The 17860-nt window shown below is 41.0% G+C and overlaps 1 protein-coding gene across 3 annotated transcripts in view; it reads left to right on the forward strand.

Moving 5' to 3' along the window:
- Positions 1-17860, forward strand: part of tpk1 (thiamin pyrophosphokinase 1) — a 592809-nt gene that overhangs the window by 162211 nt on the left and 412738 nt on the right. For 2 of the 3 annotated variants that reach the window (XM_039753315.1, XM_039753316.1), the window contains exon 4: positions 206-241. The exons of the other annotated variant lie outside the window; for it this stretch is intronic. In XM_039753315.1, coding sequence (XP_039609249.1) covers positions 206-241 — 36 coding nt within the window. The remainder of the gene's footprint in view (positions 1-205; positions 242-17860) is intronic. 3 annotated transcript variants of the gene reach the window in all.

Below are 17860 nucleotides of genomic sequence, written 5' to 3' on the forward strand. Positions count from 1 at the left end.
GGCAAACAGCTGCTATCATAAAGCACTTCTAAAATACCGCTCTTTTCTCAATAAAAATGAGGATTCCATAACCAAACCCATATCTCCGTTCGCCCTGAGAACGAGAAGATGAATTTCAGCCATGACGGTGCGTTTTGACGAACTTCTTAATGATTTCTACTTTTAACGACTAGAACTAAATTAAAAATAATTATCGTTCCTACAGGAATCCCTGCAGAAAGCGGTCTGTCTCCGAATCAAGGTAAGTCCCTTTCATGATTCTTATAAGCGTTAAATGAGCATGTTTTTAAAAATGGAAGTTTGAATCCTTTTTTTATATTTTTAGAGGGTTATATCCCTGTAGAGTCTCCGATTTATTATACGGATTCAGGTAACACCCTTTTTTAAAATGCTTTAGGCTTTTCTAGGAGCTTCAGAGCACTCGTGCGTGTGTGCGCGAGTTTGGGCACCCGCATTGTGCGTGTGTTTGGGCACCCGAAGCGTGTGTGTGCTGAGCGAGCTAGGGCATGCGCTTGTGTTCAAAGTCCGGGCGACTTGTAAACGTCTCCAGTGTATTGTTCATGTGTAAATGAATAGGATTAAGAACTAGGGTGTCTGTTTTGATAATTTTTTTTATCTTGGTGTAGGGATTGAGGTTTCAGGTAGTTATAAAATAACCTATTTAGTTCGAGATTCTGTCCAGCTAATGTAAAATAGAATTTTTTATATGGACAAGCATGAGCTGTGGTTGCATGTGTGGATGGTTTGATTTAAAGAGAGAGCACGCATGTTTTTTAATGTACCGAGGCTAACCTTGGAAGCTTAGAACTTTTTGTTTTTAGAAGCTAGTCCTTTACAAAGTGAAGAAGTTTCTTAAAGGGCTTCCTCAGGGTTGACCAATCGCAGTAAGTGTCATTTCAGTTTATCGAAGGCATACAATGTGAAATGAGGGCTTTTGCTAAAAAAGTTCATACGTTTTATTTACAGACCCCAGTCCCCCGGGTATTCTAACGCAAGTGCTGAACGGTTCAGAAAATCTAAACCTGTATCGTAAATAGCAAAATCTCTGAGATCGGTGTTCAGTATTCTCCGGCACCCTCTTTTTCTAACAGGTGGTCGCCTTTGTCGGCACCGCTTCACTCTGAACACGGATATCGGCCTATAAACCGTTATTCCCTCCGTCCTGAACACCAACGGAGACATCGACAAAGACTGGAGCGGCTGACAGCGCGACTTCATCAATTACTGGTGGACTTTGTGGAATTGGAGGCTCCTGTGTACAACTCCACACCCGAAATATTTTAGACTTGATGCATATGAATGCCTTTTACATCCAACTAACCCGTAAATAAAGGAGCCGCATTATATTATTTTTTATGAAAATAATATTTTTTGCAAAATATTATATTCTGTGTTCATAATTGCATATTATATTCTGTGTTCATAATTGCATATTACAGTAATCCCTCCTCGATCGCGGGGTTATGCTCGAACCCCCGCGATAGATGAAAATCCGCGAAGTAGAAACCATATATAGTTATAGTATATAGTATAGTTATTTTTATATATTTTAAGCCCTTATAAACTCTCCCACACTGTTAACATTATTAGAGCCCTCTAGACATGAAATAACACCCTTTAGTCAAAAGTTTAAACTGTCCTCCATGACAAGACAGAGATGACAGTTCTTTCTCACAATCAAAAGAATGCAAATAGATCTTCTCTTCAGGAGCAGAGAATTTCAGAGAGAGAGAGAGAGAGCTCGCGCTCGCAAAGAAAAGCAAACAATCAAAAAATCAATACGTGTGCTTTTAAGTTTGCCGCGGCATTTTTTAGAGGAGCGTCAGTATCTTCTAAGCAAACAGCCCCTCTGCTCACATCTCCTCCATCAGGCGCAGAGAACGTCAGAGAGAGAGCGAGATTAACCAAACCATCAAAAAATCAATAAGTGTGCTTTTGGAAGCACCACAATAAAGCGGCATTACTTAGAGGTGCGTCCGTATTCACTAGGCAAACAACTTCTGTGCAAATAGCACCTCTGCTCACAGCCCCTCCGTCAGGCGCAGAGAATGTCAGAGAGGGTGAGATAAAGGTAGAGACAAGCAAACAATCGAGCACCGCACGGCAAATATATCTTATAGCATTGAGGAGTTTTAGTTAATATGTAATACATGCTCTGATTGGGTAGCTTCTAAGCCATCCGCCAATAGCGCCCCTTGTATGAAGTCAACTGGGCAAACAAACTGAGGAAGCATGTACCATAAATTAAAAGACCCATTGTCCGCAGAAATCCGCGAACCAGCGAAAAATCTGTGATATATATTTAGATATGCTTACATTTAAAATCCGCGATAGAGTGAAGCTGCGAAAGTCGAAGCGCGATATAGCGAGGGATTACTGTATATTCTGTGTTCATAATTGTAGCCTTTGATTAAATTTAGGTCATGCCTGAAAACTGCTCTAGCGGAAGCAGTGACGGTAGTGGCAGTGAGTGTGAACATCCAGAAGGGCGTAAAGGTAGGAAAAGACCGTCCAGTGAAAACCTGGGACTATTAAAAGAGATGTCTGATAATGTCTAATAATATTCCATAAAGCCTCCTAAAATTCCCACCCCTCCGCGATCTCCTCAAATTGTTCAATCACCACATCTGGTGAAACATCAGATCGACAATTTTGATCTCATTAATAATGCGCTCCAGGTTCTAAATTCTGATGAAATAGCCGTAGTTAACGCTCTGCTGGAGCTTTTGAAGAATACCTCTTCTGAGGCCGGAACGTCTTCAGGTCCGGACCAACAACCTAAGACCCTAGATCCGAATGTAAAAACCCCACAACCTTCTACTTCAGGTACCTCTGGGGCAAGTAGTTCCCCGCTTCGACATCACCCTGTCATCGAAGCGTTAATACAACCTTCTACCTCGCAGCAGCACTCGCCTGCTGATGATTTAACAGGGTCGGATACTTCTGAAACATTCTCTCCACAGCCATCTACCTCGCATCAGCACACACCTGCTGATGATTTAACAGGGTTGGATACTTCCGAAAAACAGACTCTCCACAGCCATCTATTTCACATCAGCACACGCCTGTTGACGATTTAACAGGGTTGGATACTTGAAATCCTCAGACAGGCTACGGAGTGACCAAGCCATCCAGGGTAATCTCTAGTCTCGACTCTCCGCAGCCCTCTACTTCGCATACGGACAATCCTTCCTCTCCAGACCCGCATCCGTCCACTTCTATAACAGAGCATCCAAAATTTAACAATATCGAGATTAGACACCATTTCAATTTTTCTGAGGCGTACACACTCGATTCATTCGCCGAGGTTTTTAATCATATACACGAGACCCTTCAACAAATATTAGACAGTTTTACGAGCACTTTGGATCCTAGGGATCTAGTGCAGTTAGAATTACAGGCTGAATCACTCAACCCCAGTGTTTTTTCCCTAATCCCCATGGGTATGCTTTCTGTGGAAGATTTTTTTAATCAAATTGAGTTACTTCTCCAGAGTCACGCTACTATTTTATCCGATTCCAGTCTGACGCTAATCGTTCAGGTAGTGAAGGTTCCATCTGGTGGCGGTGGTCCTAGGCGTAAAGCCCGTACCCTTTTCAACGATATAATCGTTCAAAAAAAACGGAAACACCTATGGATCTCCTTCAACCCGGATGATCAGTGTTGTTTTGCCAGATGTTTGCTGGCTGTATTAAACACCAGATTCAAAAACAATCAGAAATTGTGTGAACAAGAGGCTCGTCGATTGCACATCAGAGTCGGATTATCAACAGATCAGAAAGTAATGTTTTCAGATATTGAAAAGTTTGAGAGTTTAATGGAAATTAAAATTATCGTCTGCTACCGGGAACTAAGCACTAGCACACTATTAAAATTTGAAGCATCAGGGGCCAGAGATACAAAGACGGCTTTCCTGTTTCTGCATCACGAGCATTATTACAGTATTTTGAATCTAAAAGGCTTTCTGGGATTTTCCTACATCTGCGATTTTTGCTACACGGGATATTGTAACCCTTCACAACATCGTTGTAAGCGACAGTGTGACGTCTGTTTATCTACAGACTGTCGCTGGGTTGACGGGGAGCCTTTTCGATGTTCCGAGTGCCAGCGTTTCTGTTGATCAAGACTTTGCTGCGAACTCCACAAAACGCACAAATGGAATGAAAAGACGCGCAGGTCTGAAAGTATCTGCGACGTCCATAAAGTCTGCCCCTTCTGCAAACTGAGATACACCTCGAAAGACAATTCAAAACCTCACAAGTGTCGAACCAAACACTGTTGCGTTTATAGAATGGTCCTGAAAATATCGAATGAAAATCATCAGTGTTTTATTCAAAGTTTACCGCTAAGACCACTCCAGGAAAAGTACGTGTTCTATGATTTTGAGTGCCGTCAAGATGACGGCATCCACGTCCCCAATTACTTCCACTGCATGTATTGGAACGGTCAATCGTAGAGTTGGGCCGGGGAGGACTGTGTCGCAGAGTTCTTCCACAGATATCGATATCTGAAATACCAAGAGTACATGTTCATAGCTCATAATTCTAAGGGGTATGACGGCTATTTCCTACTGAAATTTCTCGTCGAGAGTGGGCAAGCTCCGACGGTTACAGCTCAGGGTTGTAAACTAATTTGTTTTATAGAAGAAGATTATGATTTGAGATTTATCGACTCGTTGAGCTTCTTACCCATGAAATTGAGAGGGATGCCCAAGTCCCTGGGATTCCAGGTTCAAAAAGGATACTTTCCCCATTTCTTTAATACCGTTGAAAATCAAAATTAGATCGGACCGTACCCCGAGCCTAAATATTATGGCATTCAATACATGATGAGTCGGGAAAGAGAGGAATTTCTGTCTTGGTACGATTCGATTAAAAGCGGTACCTTCAACTTTAGATGAGAAATGGCTTTCTACTGTAGAAACAACGTGGTTATTTTGAGAACGGCGTGCATGAAATTTAGAGAGGAAGTGCTCAGGATCGGTAATATCGATATTTTTCAGTGTATGAGCCTAGCTTCTCTCTGCCTGTCCATGTACAGACAAAATTGCATGCCCGATAACACTATTGGAATAATTCCGAGCGATCATTACAAAAGCACTCACAAAGCTTATTCTAATGCTTCTATTCAATGGCTGATGTTTCTTTCCGAGAAGGAAAATATAAACATTCGACACATGCTGAATCACGGTGAAGTAAAGATGGGGTCCTTTTATCTAGACGGTTACGCTGAAGTTCAGGGTTTTCCCGACAGCCTTTGAGTTTGCCGGATGCTTTTGTCACGGCTGCCCCAAATGCTACGAGGCAGTTTGACGACAAGCTGAAGGAATTGCGTGAAAAATTTAATCTTGACGGTGAGAGTGCTCTGGGAACATCAATAGGAAAGCATGAAAAATAGAGGATTCGGAGCTTCAGGATTTCTTAAAACGCTTTGAGTGTCCTGAACCTATCAACCCCCGTGATGCCCTGTATGGAGGGTGCACCAACACTATCAAATTATATCATAAGGTTCAAGGCGCTGAGCAAATGCATTATTATGATTTTGCAAGTCTGTACCCTTATGTCAACAAAACAAAAACCTACCCGATCGGCCATCCGACCTTTGTTTTTGAGGACTTTGGGGATCTTAAAGATTACTTCAGGCTTGTTAAAATCACCGTGCTATAGCCCCTTGTAATCTGTATATTCCGTTCCCCCCTGTAAGAATTTGCGGTAAATTGATGTTCACTCTGTGTCGTACATGTGGAGAAACCCAAACAACTACAACAACAACAACAACATTTATTTATATAGCACATTTTCATACAAACAGTAGCTCAAAGTGCTTTACATATTAAAGAATAGAAAAATGAAAGACACAATTATAAAACAAAATAAATCAACATCGAATAAGAGTAAGGTTCAATGGCCAGGGGGGACAGAAAAAACAAAAAAACTCCAGACGGCTGGAGAAAAAATAAAATCTGTAGGGATTCCAGACCATGAGACTTCCCAGTCCCCTCTGGGCATTCTACCTAACATAAATGAAACAGTCCTCTTTGGATTTAGGGTTCTCACGGAAGGGCTTGATGATGATGATGGTCACGTAGACTTCTGCCTTTTAATCCGTCCATCATTGTTGGAGCATCATGAAGTTTTGAGTAGGTGGTGGTGGCGCAGGCCACCACCACAAAGAAACCGGAAAAAGAAACAGAAAAGAGAGTAGGGGTCAGTACGGATTTTAGAGCCACCATGAATAGTTATTATGAGGAAATTGAACATATAGAGTATCAGGATTAAGTTAAATTAAGATTAAATTGAAGTTATAGAAAAGCCATGTTAAAGTAATGTGTTTTCAGCAGTGTTTTAAAGTGCTCTACTGTATCAGCCTGGCGAATTCCTATTGGCAGGCTATTCCAGATTTTAGGTGCATAGCAGCAGAAGGCCGCCTCACCACTTCTTTTAAGTTTTGTTCTTGGAATTCTAAGGAGACACTCATTTGAGGATCTGAGGTTACGATTTGGAATATAAGGTGTCAGACATTCCGATATATAAGATGGGGCGAGATTATTTAAGGCTTTATAAACCATAAGCAGGATTTTAAAGTCAATTCTGAATGACACAGGTAACCAGTGTAGTGACATTAAAACTGGAGAAATGTGTTCGGATTTTCTTTTCCAAGTTAGGATTCTAGCAGCTGCATTCTGCACTAGTTGCAAACAATTTATGTATTTTTTGGGTAGTCCTGAGAGGAGTGCGTTGCAGTAATCTAGTCGACTGAAAACAAACGCATGAACTAATTTCTCAGCATCTTTCAGTGATATAAGTGGTCTAACTTTACTTATGTTTCTTAAGTGAAAAAATGCTGTCCTAATGATCTGATTAATATGTGATTTAAAATTCAGATTACAGTCAACAATCACCCCTAAGCTTTTACCTCCGCCTTGACTTTTTAATCCTAATGTATCCAGTTTATTTCTAATAGCCTCATTGTATCCATTATTGCTGATCACTAAAATTTCAGTTTTCTCTTTATTTAACTTGAGAAAATTACTATTCATCCATTCTGAGATACAAGTCAGACATTCTGTTAGTGAATCAATAGAATCAGGGTCATCAGGAGCTATTGATAAGTACAGCTGTGTGTCATCAGCATAGCTGTGGTAGCTCACGTTGTGCCCTGAGATAATCTGACCTAACGGAAGCATGTAGATTGAGAATAACAGCGGACCCAGGATAGAGCCTTGTGGAACACTATATCGGATATCATGTGTCTTCGAGTTGTAATTCCCACAACAGGTAGGATTCAAACCAATTTAAGACTGTGCCAGAGAGGCCCACCCATTGACTAAGGCGATTTCTAAGAGTGTTGTGATCAATGGTGTCAAATGCAGCACTCAGATCTAAGAGGATGAGAACAGATAAATGGCCTCTGTCTGCATTTACCCGCAAGTCATTTACTACTTTAACGAGTGCAGTTTCTGTGCTGTGATTTGTTCTAAAACCTGACTGAAATTTATCAAGAACTAGCAAAATACCAAGGCCAAGCGGAGAAGTAGTGTGTTAAAGAAGCAATGAAAAAGAAAAGGAAACATTTTGAAAATAACGTAACATGATTGTCAATGTAATTGTTTTGTCACTGTTGTGAGTGATGAGTGTTGTTGTCATATATATATATATATTTACACACACATACATAAACATATATATATATATATATACATATCTATACATATACACACATATATATATACATACATACACACACAAATACATATATATATACATACATACACACACACATATATAAACATATATATACATATACATACATATCTACATATATACACACACAGCTATTTCAGATCAGTGCAATACGCTGCTTGTTAAAACGGATAACTCCGCCTTACGTGCAAGTCTGTGGATATTATGAACTATCGTATTTGTTCAAGTTCTATTTAAATTTTAAATAGAAGGAATTTTTATTTAGTCGACAGAAATATCTTTGGTAGGAATGGTAAAAACAGACAGGAATATTATTCGTGAATAAATCAACTCAAACCTTAAACAACTTATAATATTTTGCTCTCCATAAAAATTTATCCTGTCTAAATTATACAAGTTAGAAATAAAGTAAACGTTAAAAGAACAAACATTCACATTTCTTTACTCTTATGTAATTTTATATAAAAAATAAACTTAGATTTTAAATATCCCAAAAGATTTTGTTCTCCATAAAAATATATCCTGTCAAAATGATACAAATTCAAATATGAACATGCTGCATAACAAAACCTAGAAATATAAATGAAATGTGTTCTTTTCAGCAATAACAAATCAAATCATTCAGTTTTCTTTGCTCATATGTCATTTTAGAGCTGGACGCCTGGCATCTTTTTTTGGCCACAGGTTCGTTTATGTTTGGTGTGAGGTTCTGTGTTGTGGAGATTCTCAGGATGGATTGAAGGTGCTCATCAGTGAGGCGACTCCTGTGTGCTGTTTTGTTAGTCTTTATCACTGAGAAGAGCTTCTCACACAGATATGTGCTACCAAACATGCATAAGGTTCGAGCCGCATGTAGACGGACTTTTTTTGTTCTTCGAAGTCACCAAAGCGCCGTGCAAACTCAGTGCGCTCAGTTTATCAGCAAAGTGCGTATTTGGGAACACCGTAGTGACGACTTGGTTCAACATTACTTGGCAACAGGGAAAGTGAGGCAAGGTGCACTGGTGCATTTGTGTCTCCCATAAAAGCAGCTTCACTTGAAATCACTTTGTGATTGTGCACGGGTTAAAACGTCTGCTGAAGTGTCAGATTCTTATTTAATTATGCTGCTTTCTGTATCTTCTGCATTGCATTCAGGTTAACCTGATGTTTTGTCTCATAGTGCCGCCTTAGATTAAATTCTGTAATTACAGCCACATTAGCTCCACAAATGAGACACACGGGTTTAGTAAACATATACTCAGCCTCCCATCGGTTTTTAAAGGCTCTATTTTCAGAATCAACTTTTCTCTTCAGCATCGTGTGAGCTAGCTTCGCAATAACTTGATTAACTCGGTAAGTGTTCGGCAAGGCAGCTGAAGCGCTGCATTATGGGATCTGTAGTTTATTGTGTTACCAGCGCTTCATATACCCGGGCTTTAATAACAATAATACAGTATATAAAATGATCTTGAGTTTGACACATATGGACTAAATAGAACTTGAAAAGATATATTTTTTCAAATGTGATCGCGCAATTCAGATAGAGTTGACGCCAAGACTACAGCCTGCATGCCTCAATAAGTCATCCTTCCTCGCTCTTACTTTTTACCGCTCATCTAATGAATACACTGAGTATGGCTTTACCAAAACAATCATTGATGGCGAATAAAGTATCCATTATTCGAGTATGTAGATCGGGTTATATATATATACATATATATATACCCGTATCGCAGCGAGAAGTAGTGTGTTAAAAAGCTATAGTGTGTTAAAAAGAAAAAGGGGAACATTTTAAAAATAACGTAACATGACTGTCAATATACAGTATTTGTTTTGTGAGTGTTACTGAGTGTTGCTGTCATCAAGGATTTGATTATCATTATTTCTTTCAATCAGGTTCGTATTTGTAGGATGTGTTGTGTTCAAGTTACATTCCGTGTTTGTCAATCGTTGTAAAGATGACAGGTTTCATTCATCGATTCGTTTCTTACTGCATCAATAAACAGCTCGTCTTCTTCTTTATCTGAGACCTGACACACTGCATGCACGGGTTTTTTACACTGTCTTCCTTTAGCGGGACATTGACTTTTTCCAACGTGTGCTTTGTTTTGGATTTATGAATATGCTTGTATGTATGAGACGCTTCATATTTTTTGCTGCCTTTTCAATTGTGTAATTGGTTTTGTTCAGCTCTTTGGAACTGTTGCTTTTTATCTGTGCACTGCGCCAGTTCACGTGAGCCGGTGTACATGCATCGAAGTTTCCCAGCTGTGCTGGTGCCATCTCGTGCTATGTCCATGGCTGTATTTAATGTTACCTTAGTCCTGGCACTTAAAACTTTCTCTCGCAGTTTCGCTGAGTTTGTACCAAACACCACCCTGACCATCTCATCTTCCTCTGCATAAGCACAGTCCTTAACCCGTGAATATTTAGTGGAGTTTGCTATTGGATTGCCGCTGACGGACGGCCTTATATGGGCAGGCACTAAATTACAAACGCCAGCGCAGCCTGTCTATGAACTTAATTTAAAGTGTAGGTTTACATCGTGCTTTGTTTCGAGTAGCAGAACTCATGAATATGGTTGTATATGTCACTCGCTCGCTTCTTATTGTTTCGCTGCCTTCTCAATTATATAATGCATGTTTTCTTCAACGCTTTTTTTAGGTCTTCCTGGTTTTCTATGGACTGCGTGATTACGTGGGAGGCGTGATGATGTCACACGAAACTCCGCCCCCACGGCGTTGAAGCTCATCTCCATTACAGTAAATGGAGAAAAACTGCTTCCAGTTATGACCATTACGCGTAGAATTTCGATATAAAACCTGCCCAACTTTTGTAAGGAAGCTGTAAGGAATGAACCTGCCAAATTTCAGCCTTCCACCCACACGGGAAGTTGGAGAATTAGTGGTGAGTGAGTGAGTGAGTGAGTGAGTGAGTGAGTGAGTGAGGGCTTTGCCTTTTATTAGTATAGATAGCATGTTTATTTAGGTGGTCATTTAACTGCATAATGGCTGCCTTCTCCAGAACTTTACTTAAGAAAGGCAGGTTAGAGATGGGTCTAAAATTTTCAATAGCTGAGGGGTCGAGATTATGTTTAAGTAGGGGTTTAACTACAGCAGTCTTAAGACAGTCTGGGAAGACCCCAGTATCTAGTGACGAATTTACTATGTCCAGAACATTATCAATTAGCACGCCTGATACTTCTTTGAAAAACCTTGTTGGTATCGGGTCAAGGACGCAGGTGGAGGGTTTTAATTGAGAGATTATTTTTTTAAATCAGGTAAATCTATCCTAGTGAAAGAGTTTAATTTGTTTATAACAGGATGCTGGGGTTTAGGAGGATCCTTAGTGTTGGAGGGATATACTATGTTATTTCTAATATCATTAATTTTTTGATTGAAAAATACAGCGACAGCCTCACAGGTTTCACTGGAAGCACTTAGGAGGCATTCCTTTGAGCTACCTGGGTTTAGTAGGCGATCAATTGTAGAAAATAAGACTCTGGGATTACTAGCATTGTTATTTATAATCTTGGAGAAATAGCAGCGTCTCTCAAGACGGACAGTGTTATTGTATTCTGTTATTTTGACTTTTAATATTTCATGGTGGATAGTAAGTTTAGTCTTCCTCCATTGACGCTCAGCTCTACGGCATGTTCTCTTTAAATCAGACACTCTTTGGGTCTTCCATGGTATAACAATGCTAGAAGATTTTTTCACTGTCTTTTCAGGTGCAACTATGTCAACAGCAGCTCTCACTTTAGTATTAAATCTTTCCACCTTACTATTTACATTATCCTCGCTATTATAGCTGGCACTATAAACGGACTGATTGCTTAAAATGTTTGTAAGTTTTAAAGCTGCTGCCGAGTCAAAGAAGCGTTTTTTAACAATATGCTTCTCATGAGTGTTTTTTATCATTATTTCTATATTAAAAAGTAGAAGAAAATGGTCTGATAGACCAATATCAATGATCTGTTTTATATCAACTTTCAGTCCTTTAGTAATCACTAAGTCTAACGTATGACCTGCTTTATGTGTAGGCTGATTTATGAGTTGTCTCAAATCAAAAGAATCCAGGAGGTTCATAAATTCTTTTACTTTTAGATCACACTGATTATCTATATGAAAATTAAAGGCCAACTATTAGGAGTGTGTCATAGTTAGTAATTAAAATTGACATTAAGTCAGAGAATTCCTCAAAAAACGACGCGTTATATTTAGGAGGTCTATACACGGATAGTACTAGAACTTGAGAATCTCCATGGATAACAACGGCGAGATACTCAAAGGACTTGAACTTACCAAAACTGATATCTTTACATTTTAATCGGCTCGAGTAAATGTTAGCCAATCCGCCCCCCCTTTTTCCCTGGCGGTCTGCACGAGTAAAACTGTAATCCGGAGGCGCAGATTCGATTAAAACTGCCGCGCTGTCTGAACTAAGCCATGTTTCACTTAGTGCAATAAGATCTATTTTTTTATCACTAATAAGATCGTTGATAAAAAACGTTTTGTTAGTTAAAGCTCTAACATTTAATAGTGCCATATTTAATGTTTCGGAGGTGCAGAGATGAATACTATGTGCGTTATTGATATTTGGAATAGGAACTAAATTATTATTATTAGCGCTGCTCTGTGTGTATTTTTTGTTTAATCTGTGATCTGTTTTTATAGTTTTAATACATTGTTCCTCTAAAATAGTGATTTCAATTAGATTATTGGAGTTTATGCCGTATTTATGCCGTATAGGCATTGAGATTGCTTATTACAGTATTAATGTTGTGCACTTTAACGGAAGACTCTATTAAACACTCATCATGTCCTGGCACAACAGTATTATTTCGGAAGGGGTTAAGAGCAGAGATAGATAGTCAAGAAAAATGAATTACCTTCGATATGTTTTCGGAGAGGACCCGGGCGCTGAAACTGTTCGGATGCAGGCCATCACGCTTGAAGAGATGCGGCCTTTCCAAAAAGAGATTCCAATTGTTGATGAAACCGACATCCTTCTTCTTGCAGAAACCCTGTAGCCAGTTGTTCAATCCTAGCAGACGACTGTAGTACTTGTTGGATCGTCTGACGAGAGGTAGTGGACCTGAAACCAAGATCTTTGCCGATGGGGTCCTCTCCTTCGTGTCTTAAATCAAAGCTGCAAAGTCAGCTTTCTGGATTTCTGATTGTCGGTGCCTTATATCGTTTACGCCGGCATGCAACGATTGCTCCAACTGCCCTCTCCTTGTGTTTCTCGTAGATCGCTGGCGCACGCCTCATTATATCTCGGACACGAGCACCGGGAAAACAAGAAACAAACGATTTTGCATTAGGGCATGCGACTTAAGGTTTCTAACGATAGAATCACCTACCACTAATACATCACCAGGTGCTGAAGGCGAAATGGGGACGCGGAGAGGGTCAAACCGGTTCTGAGATAGAATGCTCGCCTGTGCCGATGGAGGTGCTCTGGCCTTGAACCCCCGCCTGCATAGCTGAAATCCACCGAGGTCAGCAGCGGTGTCGCTCCTACGAGACGCGGGGGTGAGGTCGGCACAACGCGGGGTTGATGTTTCGCCGGTTCCAGATGGCAAGGACGGTTTATCCAACAGCCGGGCCTTCAGATTTCTCAGGTATCTCCGTCGGGACAGGAGTTTCTGAATCTGTTCATCAAGTGCCTGGAGTTCCTCAACTACGATTTCAACGCGAGTTACCCCACTGTCGGCCATTTTCTGCTTCGTGCCCTAGGAGAAATGAGAGAGAGAGAGAGGTTAGACTGTGTATCGGTCAAACTATCGGTCAACTAGCGGCCTTTGCCGTCACAATGATCGGGAAAGGTCTTTAACAGGAACCTGGTGCAGCATCGAAATACTAAAAGTCTTAAATAAATGTTATAGAGTTTTAAAAATACACGAGGTATGGCACTACGAACAGAGCACATCCGATTTATTTGCCGATTACATCAAAATTCATCTGAAAGGAAAATAGGAAGCCTCTGGGTGGCCCTCGTGGGCCCAGGACGAGGCCTCCCACCGGCGCAATGTTGACGGCTATTTCATAAAAGAAGCCGTCTAATTGGAGAGTGAAAACATCGCCTCCAGCCACGCTAAGAGACAAATTTCCAAGTTATTTCTGAATTCTCTTTGGGGAAAATTCGGTCAGAAGCCTAATCAACCGACCATGACGTTGTTAAACAGAGCCAAGAATTCTTCGATTACCTGTTCTCAGACATGTACAGGTTTTTATTTTGTTTTTGTCAGCGACGAAATCGTTCAAGTGCAGTGGAGATATGCGGATGACAGATACGTTGTACCCGGCCCCGTGGTGATTGCCGCTTTTACCAAGGCCTATGCCCGCCTAGAATTGTATGGTTTACTGGAACGTTTAGGGTCAAGGATTCTGTATCATGAAACAGATTCCGTTATTTTCACAGCCTCGCCCGGGCAGTACACCCCGCCGCTCGGTGACTATTTAGGGGAACTCACCAGCGAACTAGATCCTGACGATTTCATAGAAGAGTTTGTTTCTGGGGGTCCGAAGGCATGGTCTGCATGAAGGTAAAGGGCATTACTCTCAATCACGAAATGCTCAAGCAGTAAACCTATACTCGCTAATGGATTTAGTGCATAGTTTTTTGGAACACCATCTTGCGAAAGAAATAACGGTTCAGGGTGCGCAGATTCATAGGAAACAAAAAGAACCTGACCTTACAAAATTCGTCCACTCAGAAAAAGATTCAGAGTGGTGTACAACAAAAGGGTTCTGTTGCCCAATTTCACCACTCTCCCCAATGGATACTAAAGAGGGTTTTGACGTTAGACTTCAGCATCCGTTTTCAAAAATAGTCTCGGGACCCTCTTGTTCGGGCAAATCGCATTATGTGAAAAAGCTCTTGGAGCACGCGGACCATGTGCTTTCTCGTCACCCCAACAATATAGTCTGGTTTTACAGCTGCTAGCAGCCTCTGTACGATGAGCTACTAGCTCGATTTCCCAAAATCAAATTTTTGGAGGGGCTACCCGTCTCCTTAAGCGACGATGAACTACTACCCCCTGACCGTGTTAACCTGGTGATCGTCGACGATTTGATGGAACAGGCGAGTCATAGCGAAGAGATAGAGAGGGCCTTCACAAAATATACTCACCACAGGAATCTGTCCATCATTTACTTGGTCCAAAATTTATTTTTTCAAGGCAAGAAAAGTAGAATGATAAAACTGAATGCCAATTACATTACCCTCTTTAAAAACACTCTAGATAAACTGCAAATTACCAATTTAGGGCGTCAAATGTACCCTGGGAGGGTTAAATATTTCTTGGAGGCCTTTGAGGACGCTACAAGACAACCTTACGGTTATCTGTTGATGGATCTGAAAGCCCCTACGCCTGACGAATTTCGTTTACGTACCGGATTGTTTCCTCTCAACTGGCCCGCGGTGTACGTCGTGAAAAGATAAAGACGGGCAATTTTCCGAGTATTTGAGAAAGAGCCGACATGTCGGCAGAATAAAAGAAATCTCCCTCTGCTCAAGACCCTACACAGGGGCTCCTGTCGTCAAAGAAAAGCAGTGCTGAGCGAGGCTCCGGACGATTTAATTTACGCTCTGTCAGAAATAGCTCTCAATACTTTAAAAGGCCGTGTTCCCCTGACGTCCAGACAGTTCAAGTTGTTGAAGAAGCATCGTTGCTCCGTTAAAAAACTTGGCGATAAAAAAGAAAAAAGCCCTTTTAAATCAGAAAGGGGTGTTTCTCGGCGCCCTATTAAGCGCCACCATTCCTTTCATTACTAGTTTAATACAGTCGAGACCATAAATATGGAATACACGCGCAAGATGTACCTGGTCCCTCAACAACAAATGGCTCAATGGCGTCAGAAAGCCCCAAATTCCACCGACCTTTTAAGCGCTACGGAAAGTGAACTGGATAAACAAATGAAACTCATACTTGAACGTGGTGACTTGAGCGCCGATGCAAAAGTAAAACTTTATGCGACCGTCTTGTAAAGATACCTGACCTTTGTGAAAAAAGCGGATAAACAATCCGGTTCTCTGACGTTATAGCTGTCTGACGAGAGTCAGGAGGAACCGTCAGGATCTTTCAAACAGGCTCCTAGTATCCCAGAAGAAAGGGTGTACGACAAGATTTTGAAAAGTGCTCCGTATAAATCAAAGAAATATACCGAAATTATTTTACAGAAAATGTTGCATCACCCTAATACAACCTACTGGAATGGCTTGGGAGAGTTTGTGTTTCGCGGAGAACCTTTACCCGGTAAGAATATGGTCGATCTAATGCGAATCTTAATCGCCCGTCACAACATACCGTCCTATCGGAGACCCAGGGGGTGGAAAGAATTTATTAAGGCCCTGGCCGGTTTGAACATTCCGACCTCTGCCGTGCCGAACATCGACACGAGAGAACTTCTAGAGAGTTTCAAAACTTCTCCCCCGGACGGGAGTTCTGCCTTTGCTGCCTCTGCCTCAGCCTCGGTCCCTGCTGCTTCCGCTACACCTGTGGGCAAGAAAACCAAATCTCGTAAAAAGAATGAATGGATTCCTTATTGAAATGTAATTAGATTTTTGTTTAATAAAATATTACATTTGATTATACAGACTGTCTATTCTTTATTAAGATAATGACAGGGCATAGAACTTTGCATGCAGGGAAGATCCTGAAAACCTCTGGAAGTGTTCTTAGACAAAGTGTTGATACATTTTTGAACCATATCATCGTTCTTAGTGACTTAATTAAAATACAGGTTCATAACCTCTTGATAAGAACGTCCTTTTCCTCTGTGATGCAGGAAAAAAATACAGTATTGCCCGCAGACACTGGAAAACCAGCTTTGAAGCTGTCGGGTATGGTGGATAATTTTTTTACAGTTTCTGTTTAAAAAGCTGTATATTTCCTCAGGAAAATAGATAAAGTCTGGCGGGCAGCCGTAAGAGTCAAAAAATTCACCAATTCCGTCTTCTCTGAGATGTATCGCCAACCAGTGCTCTCTGGGTTGGTTTTGACGTTGAGTATTGACGATGATCATGGCCGGGAGATCTGTAAGTATTTTTTCCGTCAGTTCGTCGCACGCCAACACTCCGTAAAACAGATTTCCTGTGTGATTACTGGCCAGGAGTTCCTCGATCTGCAGAGTGTTCATGCTTTTTTAGTAATCATAAAGGATGTTTCATCTCTGGTTTATTTCAATAATGTTGTCAAAGACGGCGTACACTATTAGATTCACAGTATGGGGTAGGGGCTGTTGAAAGCGGATTTCAATTCTCATGTTCCCGGTTTTCATCAAGGAGAAATGGTCTCCGTGATTCTTGATCGGTCAAATCAAAGGCAAACAGGGTGTATCCCCGGGAGAAGTCAGAACGACTGATGGCTAGAGGCTGGTCTTTCAAATGCTTTCCAGAGGCCAACACGAGGTTGTAATATTCTCTAGCTATGATGTCATTCGCAAAATCAGGTTGAAATGGTTTGGCTGAAATCTGCTCTCCGTCCAAATACAAGGCCAGGAATTCCACCTGGTTATGCTTGAAATTGAAGGGGTTTCTGGCATAATCCCCCGAAAAGGCATCATTATCCACCAGGCCTAGGACCACATACTTGGGTATCTGTCCCAAGAACAGGTTCTCCTGATTGCTCACTCGTATCCCAGCTGGCATACTGAGAACTTTCATATTCACTCTTTCCACGGGTTACTTGGCATTGGCGGTGGTGAGAGCTTGGGCGTGCCCTATTTTCACCGCAGACGAAACTTTCACTTTCTTGACAAAAAGAACGGCGGATAAAATGTTTACTTTGTAACACTCGGCATCTCCGGACATCAGACAGAATTCATTTTTACTCCGTACCATTTTTATTCTGACATCCACCCCGTTTAGAATTAATTTTTCTTTAAAAAATAGGTCAGAATGAATAGGCCCGAGGAGTTCTACTGTTTTACCCTGGGCCGTATATCCGTTTCTTTTTTTGAAACCCTCATTCGGTCCGTCCAAGGCGGTGTTTTCATGTTCGTTGGCCGTGTCTTTGTAAAAAAGACCCGAAGCAAATTGGAACTTGAGAGTTTCATTGCTGTAATTTAATAGTTCCTCACAAAGGGCCCTGTACAGGTAAAGGCTGGAACTCTGGGATATTAAGCGATCTCCCAAGGTGACATCCACTTGTGAAAATAAAGCGGCTA

The sequence above is a fragment of the Polypterus senegalus genome, chromosome 5, assembly GCF_016835505.1.
Source record: "Polypterus senegalus isolate Bchr_013 chromosome 5, ASM1683550v1, whole genome shotgun sequence".
Lineage (NCBI taxonomy): Eukaryota > Metazoa > Chordata > Cladistia > Polypteriformes > Polypteridae > Polypterus > Polypterus senegalus.